At 35.7% G+C, this 15303-nt stretch overlaps 1 protein-coding gene across 3 annotated transcripts in view; it reads right to left on the bottom strand.

Moving 5' to 3' along the window:
* Positions 1 to 15303, bottom strand: part of LOC115225627 (zinc finger protein 678-like) — a 28874-nt gene that overhangs the window by 12832 nt on the left and 739 nt on the right. For 2 of the 3 annotated variants that reach the window (XM_036514702.1, XM_036514701.1), the window contains exon 3: positions 9356 to 9607. The exons of the other annotated variant lie outside the window; for it this stretch is intronic. In XM_036514702.1, coding sequence (XP_036370595.1) covers positions 9356 to 9607 — 252 coding nt within the window. The remainder of the gene's footprint in view (positions 1 to 9355; positions 9608 to 15303) is intronic. 3 annotated transcript variants of the gene reach the window in all.

The following is a 15303-nucleotide window of genomic DNA, read 5'->3' on the forward strand; positions in this document are numbered from 1 at the left end:
ACTGAGACACTTCCGGAAAGAAAAAAAAAAGCCACTGGAAAACCGATTATAGCAGTGACTCGATCAATTCCCAGGGATATCTGAAGAAGGGATTTTTATATTCCGAAATATTATATCAAACTATGGACGATTAAATTACAACGGTTATTATAATCCGTTGTTGTGCCATTCAATGCATTATTTTTACGAACAGTGCGCAATGCTTCAAGCAAACTGCAATGTTCCCCTAAAGGTTCAGTCTTTGAAGTTGAAAACCTCGACCTCTCCAAGACTGACGAATGTGAAGACACTGTTGACCGTTTTCTTCGATTCCAGGGGATTGTTCATCATGAGTATGCTCCACCTGGTCAGACAGTAAACCAGGAGTTCTACTGTGACGTTTGCGGGATGCTATTCATTGGAAAGGGCCACAATTCAATGCCTCTGGAGAGTGACAATGCACATGCCTATTCAGGTGGCAAAACAGGTGTGATATCTGTGTTACTTGTTCCTTCTCGAGCCATGCCTGGCTCATAAGGGCCAGTTTCCTTGGCATATAGGTTCCCCACCTGGATGGGACACCGGTCCATCGCAGTTGAGCTGCAAGATGCAGGAGGAAAGAGTGAGAGAAAGTTGTGGCGAAAGAGTCAGCAGAAGTTCGCCATTACCTTCTGCCGGAGCCGCGTGGAGCTTAGGTGTTTCACTCATAAACACACACATTGCTCGGTCTGAGATTTGAACCTGTGATCCCTTGACCATGAGTCCGTTGTTCTAACCACTAGGCCATGTGCCTCCACATCTGTGTTACTAAACAAAGCTGTGTTGACAAGATAGAACTCCGAGGTGAAAACATTGGTTATCTAGGCCATTAACATCTATATTGGTGTGTGTGTGTGAGAGAGAAAGAGCGTGTGTGTCACAGATTTAATGTCCAGGAGTTGCTATTATAATTATTGAATCTGCTCGTAATTTATTAACTTTAGGGTAAGTTTATTAGTTTGAATGCAGGTTTACTTCTACAATCCATTAAAACAGAAATGTCGTAAATTTGCACTTTTGAATATCTGCCTTTTAAACATGCTTTATGCCTTATATTATTTTTTTTATTCTTTCAGAAAGATCACATGAAATTGGCTAAAAAGTATTTTTTACTTTTAAAGAATCAATATGTATCATGTTTGAAAGACTCTGCAAAGATATTCTACAAACGTATAATCCTTCTTCTATAAAACATTGCTGAATTACAGTAAAATATTTCCTCTGTGAGAGAAAGCATTTCTTTACTTCTGTGTCTGAAATATGTAAGAGATAATTTTCTCTTTTAAATATACTTTGATGGATTTACAAAAGTATTTGCAACATTTTTAAATATTGGCATTGATCACGTTTAGAAGAAATATAAGAGAAGTGATATTTGTTTGGAATAAACTATAAAAACGAAAAGAAGAAAAATATTTGGTGAGAGAAGAAATATTCTTTGATTGATTTTATTTTTTCTGAAGTGATGACAGAAGAATTAGGACAATCCTCACATGACTTCTCAGAAGAAAGTAAATTCAATGAACACAAACGAATTCATACAGGGGAGAAACTTTATCCCTGTGATATCTGTGGGAAAGTATTCTCTCAAAGCAAATGTTTAACTAGACATAAGCGTATTCATACAGAAGAGAAACGACATCACTGTGACATCTGTGGTAAATCATTCTCTCAAAACACTACCTTAACTACGCACAAACGGGTTCATACCGGGGAGAAACCTTATCACTGTGATATCTGTGGTAAATCATTCTCAGATGGCAGTAGCTTTACCAAACACAAGCGTATTCATACTGGTGAGAAACGACATCGCTGTGACATCTGTGGTAAGTCATTCTCTTCTGCAAGAAACTTGATTGCACACGACCATATTCATACAGAGGAGAAACCATATCAATGTGATATCTGTGGTAAATCTTTCCCTGAAATCTATAGCTTAACTAGACACAAACGTATTCATACAGGAGAGAAACCTTATCATTGTGATATCTGTGGTAAATCATTCTCTGGTGACAGTAGCTTAACTACGCACATACGTATTCATACAGGAGAGAAGCCTTATCCCTGTGATATCTGTGGTAAATCATTTTCTGATGCCAGCAGCTTATATAAACACAAACGCATTCATACAGGGGAGAAACCTTTTCACTGTGATATCTGTGGTAAATCATTCTCTCAAGGAATTCACTTAACTACACACAAACTAATTCATACAGGGGAGAAACCATATCCCTGTGATATCTGTGGTAAATCATTCTCTGATGGCAGTAGCTTAATTAGACACATACGTATTCATACTGGTGAGAAACCATATCACTGTGATATCTGTGGTAAATCATTCTCTCAAAACACTGCCCTAACTACACACAAACATGTTCATACAGGGGAGAAACCATATCACTGTGATATCTGTGGTAAATCATTCTCTCAAAACACTGCCCTAACTACACACAAACAGGTTCACACAGGGGAGAAACCCATATCAATGTGATATCTGTGGTAAATCATTCGCTCAAAACACTGCCCTAACTACACACATACAGGTTCATATAGGGCAGAACCCATGTCACTGTGATATCTGTGGTAAATCATTCTCTGTTGGCACTAACTTAGATCAACATAGACGTACTCATACAGGTTAGAAAATCATAATTTAACTAAACACAAGCATATACATATTGAAATCATTGCTGAATTAAACACAGGTGCATTCCTTATCAATTGGATTCGTAGCACAGTAATATTTTTTTCTCTACAATCATCAACATCATCACCATCATTGAACATCCACTTTTCCATGCTTCTATGGATCACATAGAATTCATTGATGGAGATTCTCTGCAGCTGCATGCCTGCCTTTCCTGTCACCAATCCTCACTTGTTTCCAAGCAAGGAAATATTTTCCATGGTGAGACATATTTTCTGCAAAAGACTTGAAACGAACAACTGCATTTGTATGAGAAAGGTGGTCATTTACTAGTATCGTGTGATATCCAGTGAAGGGTACACAGACACACACACACATCTATAAATATATACATATTTAAAAAGCATCCATTATGCTCTTGGAGTGGTTGGCATTAGGAAGAGCATCCAGCCATATACACACTGCCAAATCAGAGTGCAACTTGGTGCAGTTCTGTGGCTTGCCAATTCCAGTCGAACTGTCTAACCCATGCCAGCATGGAAAGTAAACAATAAATGGTGACGTATGTATGAATAATTTCTAATGGGAGATATCTGACATGTTTCCCTTCCTCTCTATATAAAATTTTGTAATTCCTGTTAGCAAATGAAACACATGTAATGATGAATAAATAATACCAAAAACTTTTTCCAATCTCCTCTTCTGTTATATACTTACTCTGCAAAACTATTTTTCCGGTATTTATCAATTCTTAAGACATACCTGACTCAAGTATAACATCTAATGTACAACTTTGGAGTAGTGGAGCCAGCATATATACTTCAAGATGACACAATTTAGATTATAACCTACCTATGTATATATATATATATATACAAAGTGAGATAGGGGTTATGAGTGTAACTCACTATGGGATATCAGTTATCCAATATAATATTTTTAATATTGTGTATTTTGTTTCATGTTTATATTTGCATTTTATATTTTTATAATTGTACTTTATAATCTCTGATGAGGCCTTGAGATGTATATATATAAGTAACTCATTTTTAACTGCATATTACCTCAATACATCTGACTAATATAGGCAGAATGAGATACCTTTATCTACAGGCTGAAACAGCTGTAAGATCCATTTTATGTGTATTATTTTTATGGTATTATCTTACTTATTGATGTATATTGTTTTATTCTGTTTTATTTTGTTGGATTTGGATGTTCCTATTTATGTAGTTAATAAATAATATGAATTGGTAATATCTGTAAGTCGTTGATTGAAATGAATCTGTTCCTCCATTTTCTTATTTGTATTATATATATAAATTTATATAAATATATATATATATAATATTGCAATACAAATGTATTAGTTTCCAGTAAAATACAGCCCCATAAGGGTAGAATTATACACATAAAAACAGATGAGTGGTAGAACAAGGCACCAATAAGTAGTGGAAAATAGCAATCGATACAAATACATCTAATGTACAACTTTGGAGTAGTGGAGTCAGCATATATACTTCAAGATGACACAATTTAGATTATAAACCTTTCCTATATTTTGTTACAGTTAGACAAAGGAAACAACAAATAGAACAGGTTTTTATGATTCAATTATGTATTGAGAAAAATGGCAAAAACTTGCAACAAGGACAGCACAAAGCTGTTATAATGAATTTGAGAGCAAGGTACAGAGCCATTACGAAAATATTTGAGTTCAATCATCATCATCATTGTTCGACCATGGTCGAGACAATGGAATTTACCATGCTACACCAGACTTCACGGTCCATCATGGCACACGGAGGTCCTGTTGCTGGATGCCTGTGTCCCTGGAGATTACATCAGGGTAGGAGAGTGTGCGCCCTCATGTATTGCGAGTAGATGGCTTCCAGAGGATAAGAGTAGAAATTGCCTCGTTTTCAGCTCTACAACAATGTCCAGCAAACTGGACTCTCCTACCTTTCACAAGAGATGACACAGGTGGTAGTTTCCCATATATTTGCATTTTGGTTGGATGACGCTTCCACGAGAGATTTTGAGCTCTCATAAGGAGCAGAGTTGTTACAAAGTGCAGAGTTGTTACAAAATGATTGAGTATGTCGGTCCTTGTTGACGTAAAGTCCAATGTCAGAGGTCGCAGTCGCAGATTTCCTTTGTTTATTCCAAACTCTCAGCATGCCAATCCAAGCAAACAGGCAAGGTAACACTACTCACCCTCTTGTATGTTGTACTATGTTATGTTAATCTCTTACCTCAGAGGGAGAGAGAACGGCAGCAAGTTCAGGAGGAAGACTGAAAGATATTTTCCTTAAAGCCGGTCATTTTTTTTTTTACTTGTTTCAGTCATTTGAGTGTGGCCATGCTGGAGCACCACCTTTAGTCGAGCAAATCAACCCCCAGGACTTATTCTTTGTAAGCCTAGTACTTATTCTATCGGTATCTATTGCCGAACCGCTAAGTTATGGAGACGCAAACACACCAGCATCGGTTGTCAGGCAATGTTGATGGGACAAACACAGACACACATATATATATATACATATATACGACGAGCTTCTTTCAGTTTCCGTCTACCAAATCCACTCACAAGGCTTTGGTTGGCCCGAGGCTATAGTAGAAGACACTTGCCCAAGATGCCACGCAGTGAGACTGAACCCAGAACCATGTGGTTGGTAAGCAAGCTACTTACCACACAGCCACTCCTGCGCCTTTGCTAGAGAAAGATGAGCTGGTGAAAGTTGTATGTATCATGGCTGTCTCTGGTCATCTCATTTCACCAACTGGCTTTGCTTTACGAAATTCTAGTATTTTATAAGTGCAATATAGCGAGAAAGAGAGGCATATTGCCGAGAACAATGGGGAAACTGATGTAGGTAGCTCTTCATTTAATTTTGACTTTTGGTGGTATAGAAGAGGTTAGGGGTGATGTAGGAAAACATAAATTGGCCTGGCAGAGGGTATGTGTGGAGTGTCACTGTTGTCAACTACTGTTTTTCTGTGGGAAAATGCTGTTTTCAGGTTCAAATCTATATGCCCCAAATGAAATCCACTATTTTACTTCCCAAGGAAAAGACTTTCATAACAATATGTGTGTATATATATATATATATATATATAATATATATATGACCCTCCTTAATTCTTCTGTTCATCTGCTTCTACAACTCTCTCTCTTCTCTTTCCCCTCCTTAATTCTTTTGTTCCTCTTTTTCTCTCCCCACGTGACCGATAGGCCAGACGGCTAGCCCTCTTTTTGCGTCTGACCACGGTCAGTGCAACATCAATATTCTTCCGTGTGTTTGTGAAAGTTCTGTATCTCTGCCTTAAGGCTTCATTTCCACACACACCAGCTGAATTCAATTCGTCCCCAGTCAAAAGACACCTGTTGTTATGTCCTGTTTTTGTTATTAATATTTTTATTGTATTTTGTATTTATATTTGTGTAACATCGTCTGTTTTTCCGTCCTTGTTTTTGCATACATTCCATGCTTTCTTCCAAGGAATCTGATGCTCTTAGCTTACTTTTTCCTTGGGGCTGGCCAGATTGGGGCAATTTCAAGATTAATCAGCCGAAATTGCGAGGATGATCTGGTTCTTTACTGGGGATAGAAAACTTCGAATGACCCATCCTTGTTTTTCATAAAGGACCCGTACTTTGGTGTGAAATAATTTTTTCCACACGTTTTTTTGAGTGCATTCAACAATGCTTAGTCCAAACCCACCACCTAACAGATTCTTCCGGAAAAGAAAGGGGGAGGAGTGGTGGGAGACCTTGGAGTTTCCCACCAACAGAGTTTTGTTTTTTTTTCCGGGTTATTTTACAAGCTTTCAATGTATGTGACCTTGAAATAACACGTAAACGACTCCTTTCCTTAGAAAAAGAAAGATTCGGCCACTATTTCTTGCATGCCCTGCTACCACCTAACAGCTATTTTGAGTCCTTTATCGTAAATAGCTGTTGTATGGTAACAGGGCATGCTAGAAATAGCAACCGAATCTTTGGAGATGAGATACATTGAATGCACTTGAATAAAACCTATGGAAAGAATTTATTTCACAGTGAGGTTATGAACAGGTCTTTTACGAAATATTTACAGTATTTCTAAAGCCATTTTCACTTTGAAATATTTTTTAAATATGCCAAAACAATTTTCGTAATGGTATTCAATTGAAAATAATAAAAAAATAAATAAAATTGTCTGTTTAAAGAAAGCTAAAATATAGATACAAAAAAGCAAAAATAGAAACATTTCCTGTAAAAATAACTTTTTATGTTGGCAAGTTAGTCATAATGTGTCTACCGAAAGGCTAGAAATTCTTCCTTTTCAGGGTTAAGTTATTTTTGGTGTATTTTCCCAATATGCACTGTTTTGGTTATTTATACCCACCAAAACTGCTAATATCTCAAGAACCAGTTGTCCAATTCACGCGAAACTTGTTTTATTCCATTTGTATTCACATTTCAGGAAAGTCTTAATTCTTAGTATTTTCCCCATTATGTGCCATTTTGGCTATGTAACATTGGAAGCAAGATTGAAGTTCATTTTTAATGTAATATATGTTTGTGTGTGTGTATAGATCTGCCTACTTACAACTGCAATACAAGTATTTAGTTGTGAATAAACCATTATACTTGGCACTTGTTGGCCAGGAGAAAGGCTTTGATAGAATTCCTCAGTTGGCCACACACCAAGGTTCAACAGAACCTACTGAAGCAAGCCAACGTGCTTCTGGCATTATCACAGGCAAGAGCAAGAAGTTGACGTTAAAGTTCGTACTCTTTTCAAATTTTGGCACAAGGCCAGCAAATCCACGGGTGCGTGTGTGTGTTAAGTTGAATATGTCGATTCCAGTGCTCAGTCGGTGTTTATTTCCATCAACCCCCAAAAGGATGAAAGACAAAGTCCACCTTGGCAGAATTTAAATGCAAATGTCATGTCAGAAGAACCACAGCTAAGCATTTTCCCCAATGTGCTAACGACCCTGCCAGTTTGCCACTTTAGTTTATTATTAATTACTAGTGGGACCCATGTAAATTCTACAGAATGAAAGAAATTAAGAGGACCTATTTAAGAAAGAGAGGATGATTTGCATTTTTATAGCATTCATAGTTTTAGCTTTCTTTGAATATACTTGGCATCTGTCTACATCCAATTCCTCACAACACCATCGGTGCCATCTTTTTCCTCTTTTTTATTCTATCTTCTTAGTGTTCCATGCTCTAGATCTGTGCATCTTTTCTCAGGCAGCTTGCAACTGTGTCTCTTGTGAATCCATAGTTTAGGCTAAATTAATCCTTAGAAACAAATATCAATCTCTTAAGTGAGAAGACGATAAATAATTGCACAGAAGTGCAAGTGTTGAGTGATGGTCTCTATAAACCACCATCATCTCTCTCTTTCTGTGCCTTTCTTTAATATCAACATCTTTAATATCAACCTTCAGCTAGCTTTTTTAAACATAAAATAACTATTACATTCCCCCTATCACATGTCATGCTTGCTTCTTTCTTAGTTTTTTGTCTCTCCTTTTTCTTTCTTTCTCTATTTGCCTCACTCTTTGTCTTATCTTTTCTCTCTATACCCTCTTTTCTCTAATAACATGAAAGTGTTACTGACGAGCTAAGTAACAGAACGAGAAGCAGAATTATTATAAGATCACCTTACTCTATTTCTCCCTCCCTTTTCTCCACTTCTGTCCCCACCCCTCATTTATTCCACTAATCTAATGAAAGCATAACAGCTGTACAAACAAGCTGGGTATTATATATATACATAAATATTATTTTTGTCTGAGGTTTGGATAATATTTTTTGCAGAGTAATTACATATCACATGAGGAGACTGGAAAACAGTTTGATAGTATTTATTCAGCATTACATGTGTTTCATTACCTAATAGGAATTACAAACTTTTAGACAAAGAGAAAACATGTAAAATATCTCCTATAAGAAATTCTTCATACATACATATATATACGTGTGTGTGTGTATGCACAAGTGAGTGTACCCTTGTCCAGATATTATGTGATGTCCGTAAATGGCCATCATGACTGGCATACTTGTGCAGTTGTTCATTTCCAGTCCTCTGCGTAAAATGTCTCACCAGGGAAAATATTTCCTTGCTTGGAAACAGGTGAGGATTGGTTGACAAGAAAGGGTACCCAGCACAGGAAAATCTCCATAAATGAATTCCATCTGATCCATTGAAGCATGGAAAAGCGAATTTTAAATGATGATGATTATCATCATTGTAGTGATATGGTTCCTCTTCTGTTTGAATGCAGTTATGTTTTAATAATTGATCATTTTCATAGATTGATTTAGCACAAATGTCTTAGGGTATGGTTTTATCTTTCATATTAATATGACTGTGTAGAATTCTCCATTTTCATAGAATGATTAAGCACTGCTATCACAGTGATATGTTTTCCTTCCTCTGTCAATGCTCTTTTGATTTGTTAATGGATCATTTCAAATGAAAGGCTTACCATTGATATCACATTCATATAGTTTCTATCTTGTGTAGAGGGTTTTATGAGATACAAACTTGTCCTTCTGAAGGAATGTTATACAACCAATGTCACTGTGTTATGGATCAACTTCATAACGAATACACTTGTGTTTAATTGAGTGATGTTTTTGTGAGAATGATTTACCACAGATGTCACAGCGATATGATTCCTCACCTGTGTGAATATGTTTGTGTTTAGTTAAGGTACTGCCATCAGAGTATGATTTACCACAGATATCACAATGATAAGGCTTCTCCCCTGTATGAATACGCTTGTGAATAGCTAAGCTATGAGCATGAGACAATGATTTACCACAGATATCACAGTGATATAGTTTGTCCCCTGTATGAATACGTTTGTGTGTAGTTAAGCTATGAGCACGAGAGAATGATTTACCACAGATATCACAGTGATATGGTTTCTCCCCTGTATGAACACGTGTATGTCGAATTAAGTGACTGTGATGAGACAATGATTTACCACAGATATCACAGTGATATGGTTTGTCCCCTGTATGAACATGTTTGTGATTAGTTAAGCTACTGCCAACAGAGAAAGATTTACCACAGATATCACAGTGGTATGGTTTCTCCCCTGTATGAACACGTTTGTGATTAGTTAAGCTACTGCCAACAGAGAAAGATTCACCACAGATATCACAGCGATATGGTTTCTCGCCTGTATGAATACGTTTGTGCTTAGCTAAGCTATCGCTTCGAGAGAATGATTTACCACAGATATCACAAGTATATGGTTGTTCCTCTGTATGAATTTGTTTGTGTTGATTGAATTTACTTTCTTCTAAGAATGATTTTTTGCAGATGTCACAGTCATATGATGATTTTCCTAATTCTTCAGACATCTCTTCAAGAAAAATAAAATCAATCCTTCAAGTTTTACAGATCAACAACTTTTCAAAAATATTTCTCCTCTCACCAAAATATATGCATATTTTTCTTCTTTTTGCTTTTATAGTTTATTCCTAAAAAATATCACTTCTGTTATATTTCTTCTAAATGTGATCATTGCCAATATTTAAAAATGTTGCAAATACTCTTTGGAAATCTATCAAAGTATATTTAAAAGAGAAAATTATCTATTCCACATTTCAGACACAGAAGTAAAGAAATGCTTTCTCTCACAGAGGAAATATTTTACTGTAATTCAGCAATGTTTTATAGAAGAAGAATTATATGTTTGTAGAATATCTTTGCAGAGTCTTTCAAACATGATACATAATGATGATTCTTTAAAAGTAAAAAATACTTATTAGCCAATTTCATATGATTTTTCTGAAAGAATAGAAAAAATAATATAAGACATGAAGCATGTTTAAAAGGCAGATATTCAAAAGTGCAAATTTATGACATTTCTGTTTCCATAAATTGTAGAATTAATCCTTTATCTGAACTATTAAATTTATCCCATCTCTGTTTTCAAGAGGTTTATATCACAGACACATCCATCGTAATAACACCTCCTGGACATTGCGTCTGTCCCAGACACACACACACACATCAATATACATGTCAATGACAGTAGATATCTGATGTTTTCACCTCAGTGTTCTATTGTATCAACACAGGTTTGTTTTATAACATAGATATCACTCCTCCTCTGCCTCTTTCTGTATATGCATAAATATACAAATATATATATGTGGTTAGCTTAATGTTAACCTTTTGTTGAGCATAAAAGATGCATAAAAGTCAGTAAATAATATTGATGTCTGACTTGCAGCATCAAAATCTTTTGTGGGGAATTTTTGATGTTAAGAAAAATTGTTGGTTGATGAAATTGGTGACAATCCTTCTCCATGGGGCAAATGGCAGAGGCTTCAATGAAGTCTATCCTTATTTTACTGAAAACTATAATTTCTTTTCATTGTAATGCACATAGTTTTAAAATTTAACCATTCTTGTTTTTTTCTTTTAATTATAAATTCTTACACGTTATAATTAATGTTTCTCTTCCTTGTTGCTTCAAAACGAAATATTGTTCATCTGGATCAGTGAAAAATATATTCATATTAAATATATACGCACTACGAAGAAAGAAAAGGATAACTTGCATAATTAATTGAAAATAATTGAAAATAACATTAAAAAAAGGGTGCAATTCTGCTTTAAACATTAAATTTTTCCCCCATTTTTCTGTGGAATTTTCGGAAAATTTTTCCAAATTTGTGATCTACATTATGAAAGAAATTGTTTTTTCAATTTTTCCCGTTTTAAAAAAAAATTGCCACTCTAAAACCTTGCCTGATTAAATCCCAACGACGGCCCATTGAATGTGTTTATGTGGAGAAGGATATCTTTTCTACTCTAGGCACAAGGCCAGAAATTTTGGGAGAGGGGACCCAGTGGATTAGATAGACCCCAGTACGCAAGTGGTACTAAATTTATCGACCTCGAAAGGATGAAAGGCAAAGTCGACCTCGACGGAATTTGAACTCATGTGCTAACGATTCTACCAGCTCGCCGGTTTTATACGGAGAAAAATACTGAAAAACGTCAGCACATCAGAGTGACAAAGAAACTAGGGAGGTATCAGGTGGTCGTGAGATGTGCGAAAAATAACAGCTAAATAGCTCTTAAAGCACACAGTTTTTGTTTGTTTGTTGAATTCTCGTGTGTAGAATATGTATTTGCAAAGATTTTCTGAATATTCCGAACGAAACAAACCCTAGATATTAATTGTAAGTTGTAATGATGCAGAAGAACCACCAGAAATAAAGACTTCCTACGTCTCAAATAAAAGCTGTTCCATTTCCTCTCGATACGATATTTGCTTTTCGTTTCAGTATTTCAAGTGCACACTCGTATTTTTATACATTCCCCATTTCTTACTAATTACATCGTAATTTTCCCGCATTTAACGAAATTGTGAAATTTACACGTTAGAAAGAAAGATAAATGTTATCTAAACAAGGGATTGATCCGACGTTTTTACAAATAATTCAGAAAATAACCAAAAGTGCAATGAAATGTCTAAAAGAAAACGACAACACAATGAAAGTATGAAAATTACAGCCTTTCGTATAATTTCGTCTTACGGAGATTTTTTTTTCTTTTAACTCTCTCAACACATCGAAACAAATAAATGTACATAATACGACACATATATAATAGAAATGTTTAAATAAATACTTACATAGTAATAGATATGGAGAGAAAGAGTGAAGGAGGAAGATGTGAGAACTGGAGTCAGAGTGGACAACGACAGCTTCAAGAGAATTTCTAGGTTTCTACAACAAACGTTTAATATTTTTCTGGTTCACATAATCATAAATGCCGTATCTGTTTCTTTAGACACTTAATTACCAATCATTTGTATATATTTGATTGGGTTTTCTCTTAAATATCAGTTGTCAAGTGGAACTGATCAAACAATCAAGGTGCGTGAGAAACAAGAACAAGAAATACACTTAATGAGGAAGAGTTTTTACAATGAACAAAGGGAACTAACTCCAATTTCTTTATTATGATTATACAATCGTTACATAGAAGGACAAATACAGGACATACATGCAAAAAACAGTTAAGAGGTTCGATTAAAAATTTTCCATAACATTTGGATTATTCATTATAAAAATTCGTCTGTAAATTGTCCTTTACATGACCAATAGAATATTATAACATTACATAAACTTTCGATCTTACCGAAGTTTTAAACCCCGGCAATTTATAAGGCCCCGCAGCTTTTGTTTCCTCTCCTCCCTCCATAGTTAAGCTGGGTTTCTGACACCCACCTTTTTTTCCACTTCCTTCCATCTTTTCTCATACACACCCCGTGGTAAGATCCTCTTTTCCAGCCCCATTTTGCTCTTCAGATGATATCTGTCAAGGACATTTTCCACATAATTATCAATGGCCCCCTCCCCTGCAATAGAACACAAATTTTTCCACTCATTCATCGGGAGGGGCCTCAACTCCATCGCTCGGTGGCACACATCCCACCGACGAGGTTTCCTTCTTCTCCCCCTCTGGTGGCACACATCCCAACAAAGGGGTCTCGGAGCACACCACCGCTGGCGATGCCGTGTTTTTCTTTTTTTTCCCCCTTCTTCACAGCAACAGGGTGGGGTTCCCCCGGCTTGTCCGTAGATCCCTCCAGCCACCTCGGGATCCATACAGCCACTCCTATCCCTGGATATTTCATGAAATTAATAGCAAACCTATTTGGTTATTTCTGAAAATTTTATCTAAAACCTTGAAAGTGTAGCCAGTGTTGCATCCGTATCAAAAGATAGTCACCCATTGAAATATAATAATGACTCAATGTACTTCATATAGCTTATATATTTTATGCACAATTTTATAGACTTAATACACAGCACTCATAAAATAAATATTCACTCTTATTTTTCCATTTTGACCATAAACAGATAAAATTACATTTTGGAATTGAAATGGTCAAATTTTTCACCCAGAAACAAAAGTTGTATAGTAAAATATAGGAGTCACAATTTCATGTGAGTAAAAAATTGAACGTAACATGGCATACACTGAAAACCACATCATTGGTAACTTATAAGCCAAGGTGATGGGTCAGAGCTAATACAAATTTCAATTTGTAGGTGATACCACCACCATCATCTCTCTCTCCATCTTTCTTTAATCTCACCATCAGAACATCACCCATCTGCTAAATTTATGTTTCTAACTCTCCTTTCTACCTCTACCTTCAACTGACTTTTATAAGCATAAATTAACTATTACATTCCCCTCATCACACATCGTACAAGCTTAATTCTCAGTCATTTCTCTCCTTCTTTTTCTCTAGTCACATCAACAGTGTTACTGACAGGCTAAGTAACATAATGACCAGCAGAATTAGTATAACATCACCTTTCTCTACATCTTCCCCCCATTTCTTCAATCCTCCCTCTCTCCCATGCTTATTCCACTATTCTGGTCAGCAGGGAAAACAGATGATGATAAGTGTGTAACAACTGAGCAAACAAGCTCTTTATTATATATACATCTGTGTGTGTGTGTGTGTATTATTTTTGTGGGAGGGTTGGATATTATTTGCAGAGTAATTACATATTAAATGAGGAGACCAGAGAAAAGTTTGATATTATTTATTCACCATTACATGTGTTTCATTTCCTAATAGGAATTACAAATATTTAGATGTTAATTAAAAATGTAAAAGATTTCCTATAAGAAATTCTTCAGACATACATCTGTGTGTGTGTGTACCCTTGTCCAGATATTATGTGATGTTCGTAAATGGCCATCATGACTGTCATACTTGTGCAGTTGTTCACTTCCAGTCCTCTGTGTAAAATATGTCTCACCAGGGAAAATATTTCCTTGCTTGGAAACAGGTGAGGATTGGTCACGAGAAAGGTACCCAGATGTAGAAAATCTCCATCAATGAATTCCATCTGATCCACAGAAGCATGAATAGGAGAATGTCAAATGATGAGGATCATCATCATGGTTCCTCTTCTGTATGAATGCATTTACATTTCAATAATTGATCATTTTCATAGATTGATTTAGCACAAATAGCTTAGGTTACAGTTATATCTTTCATATTAATAGGACTGTGTACAAACAATTCACCATTTTGATAGAATGATTCAGGTTTAACATCACAGTGATATGTTTTCCTTCCTCTGTCAATGCTCTTTTGATTCAATAATGGATGATTTCATGTCAAAGATTTACTATAGATGTCACATTCATATAGTTTCTATATTCTGTGGATGTCTTTATAATATAGTTTCAATCATGCGTAGAGATTTTCCTGAGGAACAAGCTTGTCCTTCTAAGGGAATGTTATACAATAATTGTCACTGTGCTATGGATCCTTTGCATAACGAATACACTTGTGTTTAATTAAGTGATGTTTTTGTGTGAATGATTTACTGCAGATATCACAATGATATGGTTTTAGCCCAGTATGAGTAAGTACGTGTGTACTTAAGATACTCTTTTTAGAAAAAGACTTGCCACAGATATCGCAGTGATATGGTTGTGTGTAGTTAAATTGCTACCAGTGGAGAATGATTTACCACAGGTATCACAGTGATGTGGTTTCTCCCCTGTATGAATTAGTTTGTGTATATTTAAGCTACTTCCAATCGAAAATGATTTACCACAGATATC

Source organism: Octopus sinensis, linkage group LG28 (assembly GCF_006345805.1).
Source record: "Octopus sinensis linkage group LG28, ASM634580v1, whole genome shotgun sequence".
Classification (NCBI taxonomy): Eukaryota; Metazoa; Mollusca; class Cephalopoda; order Octopoda; family Octopodidae; genus Octopus; species Octopus sinensis.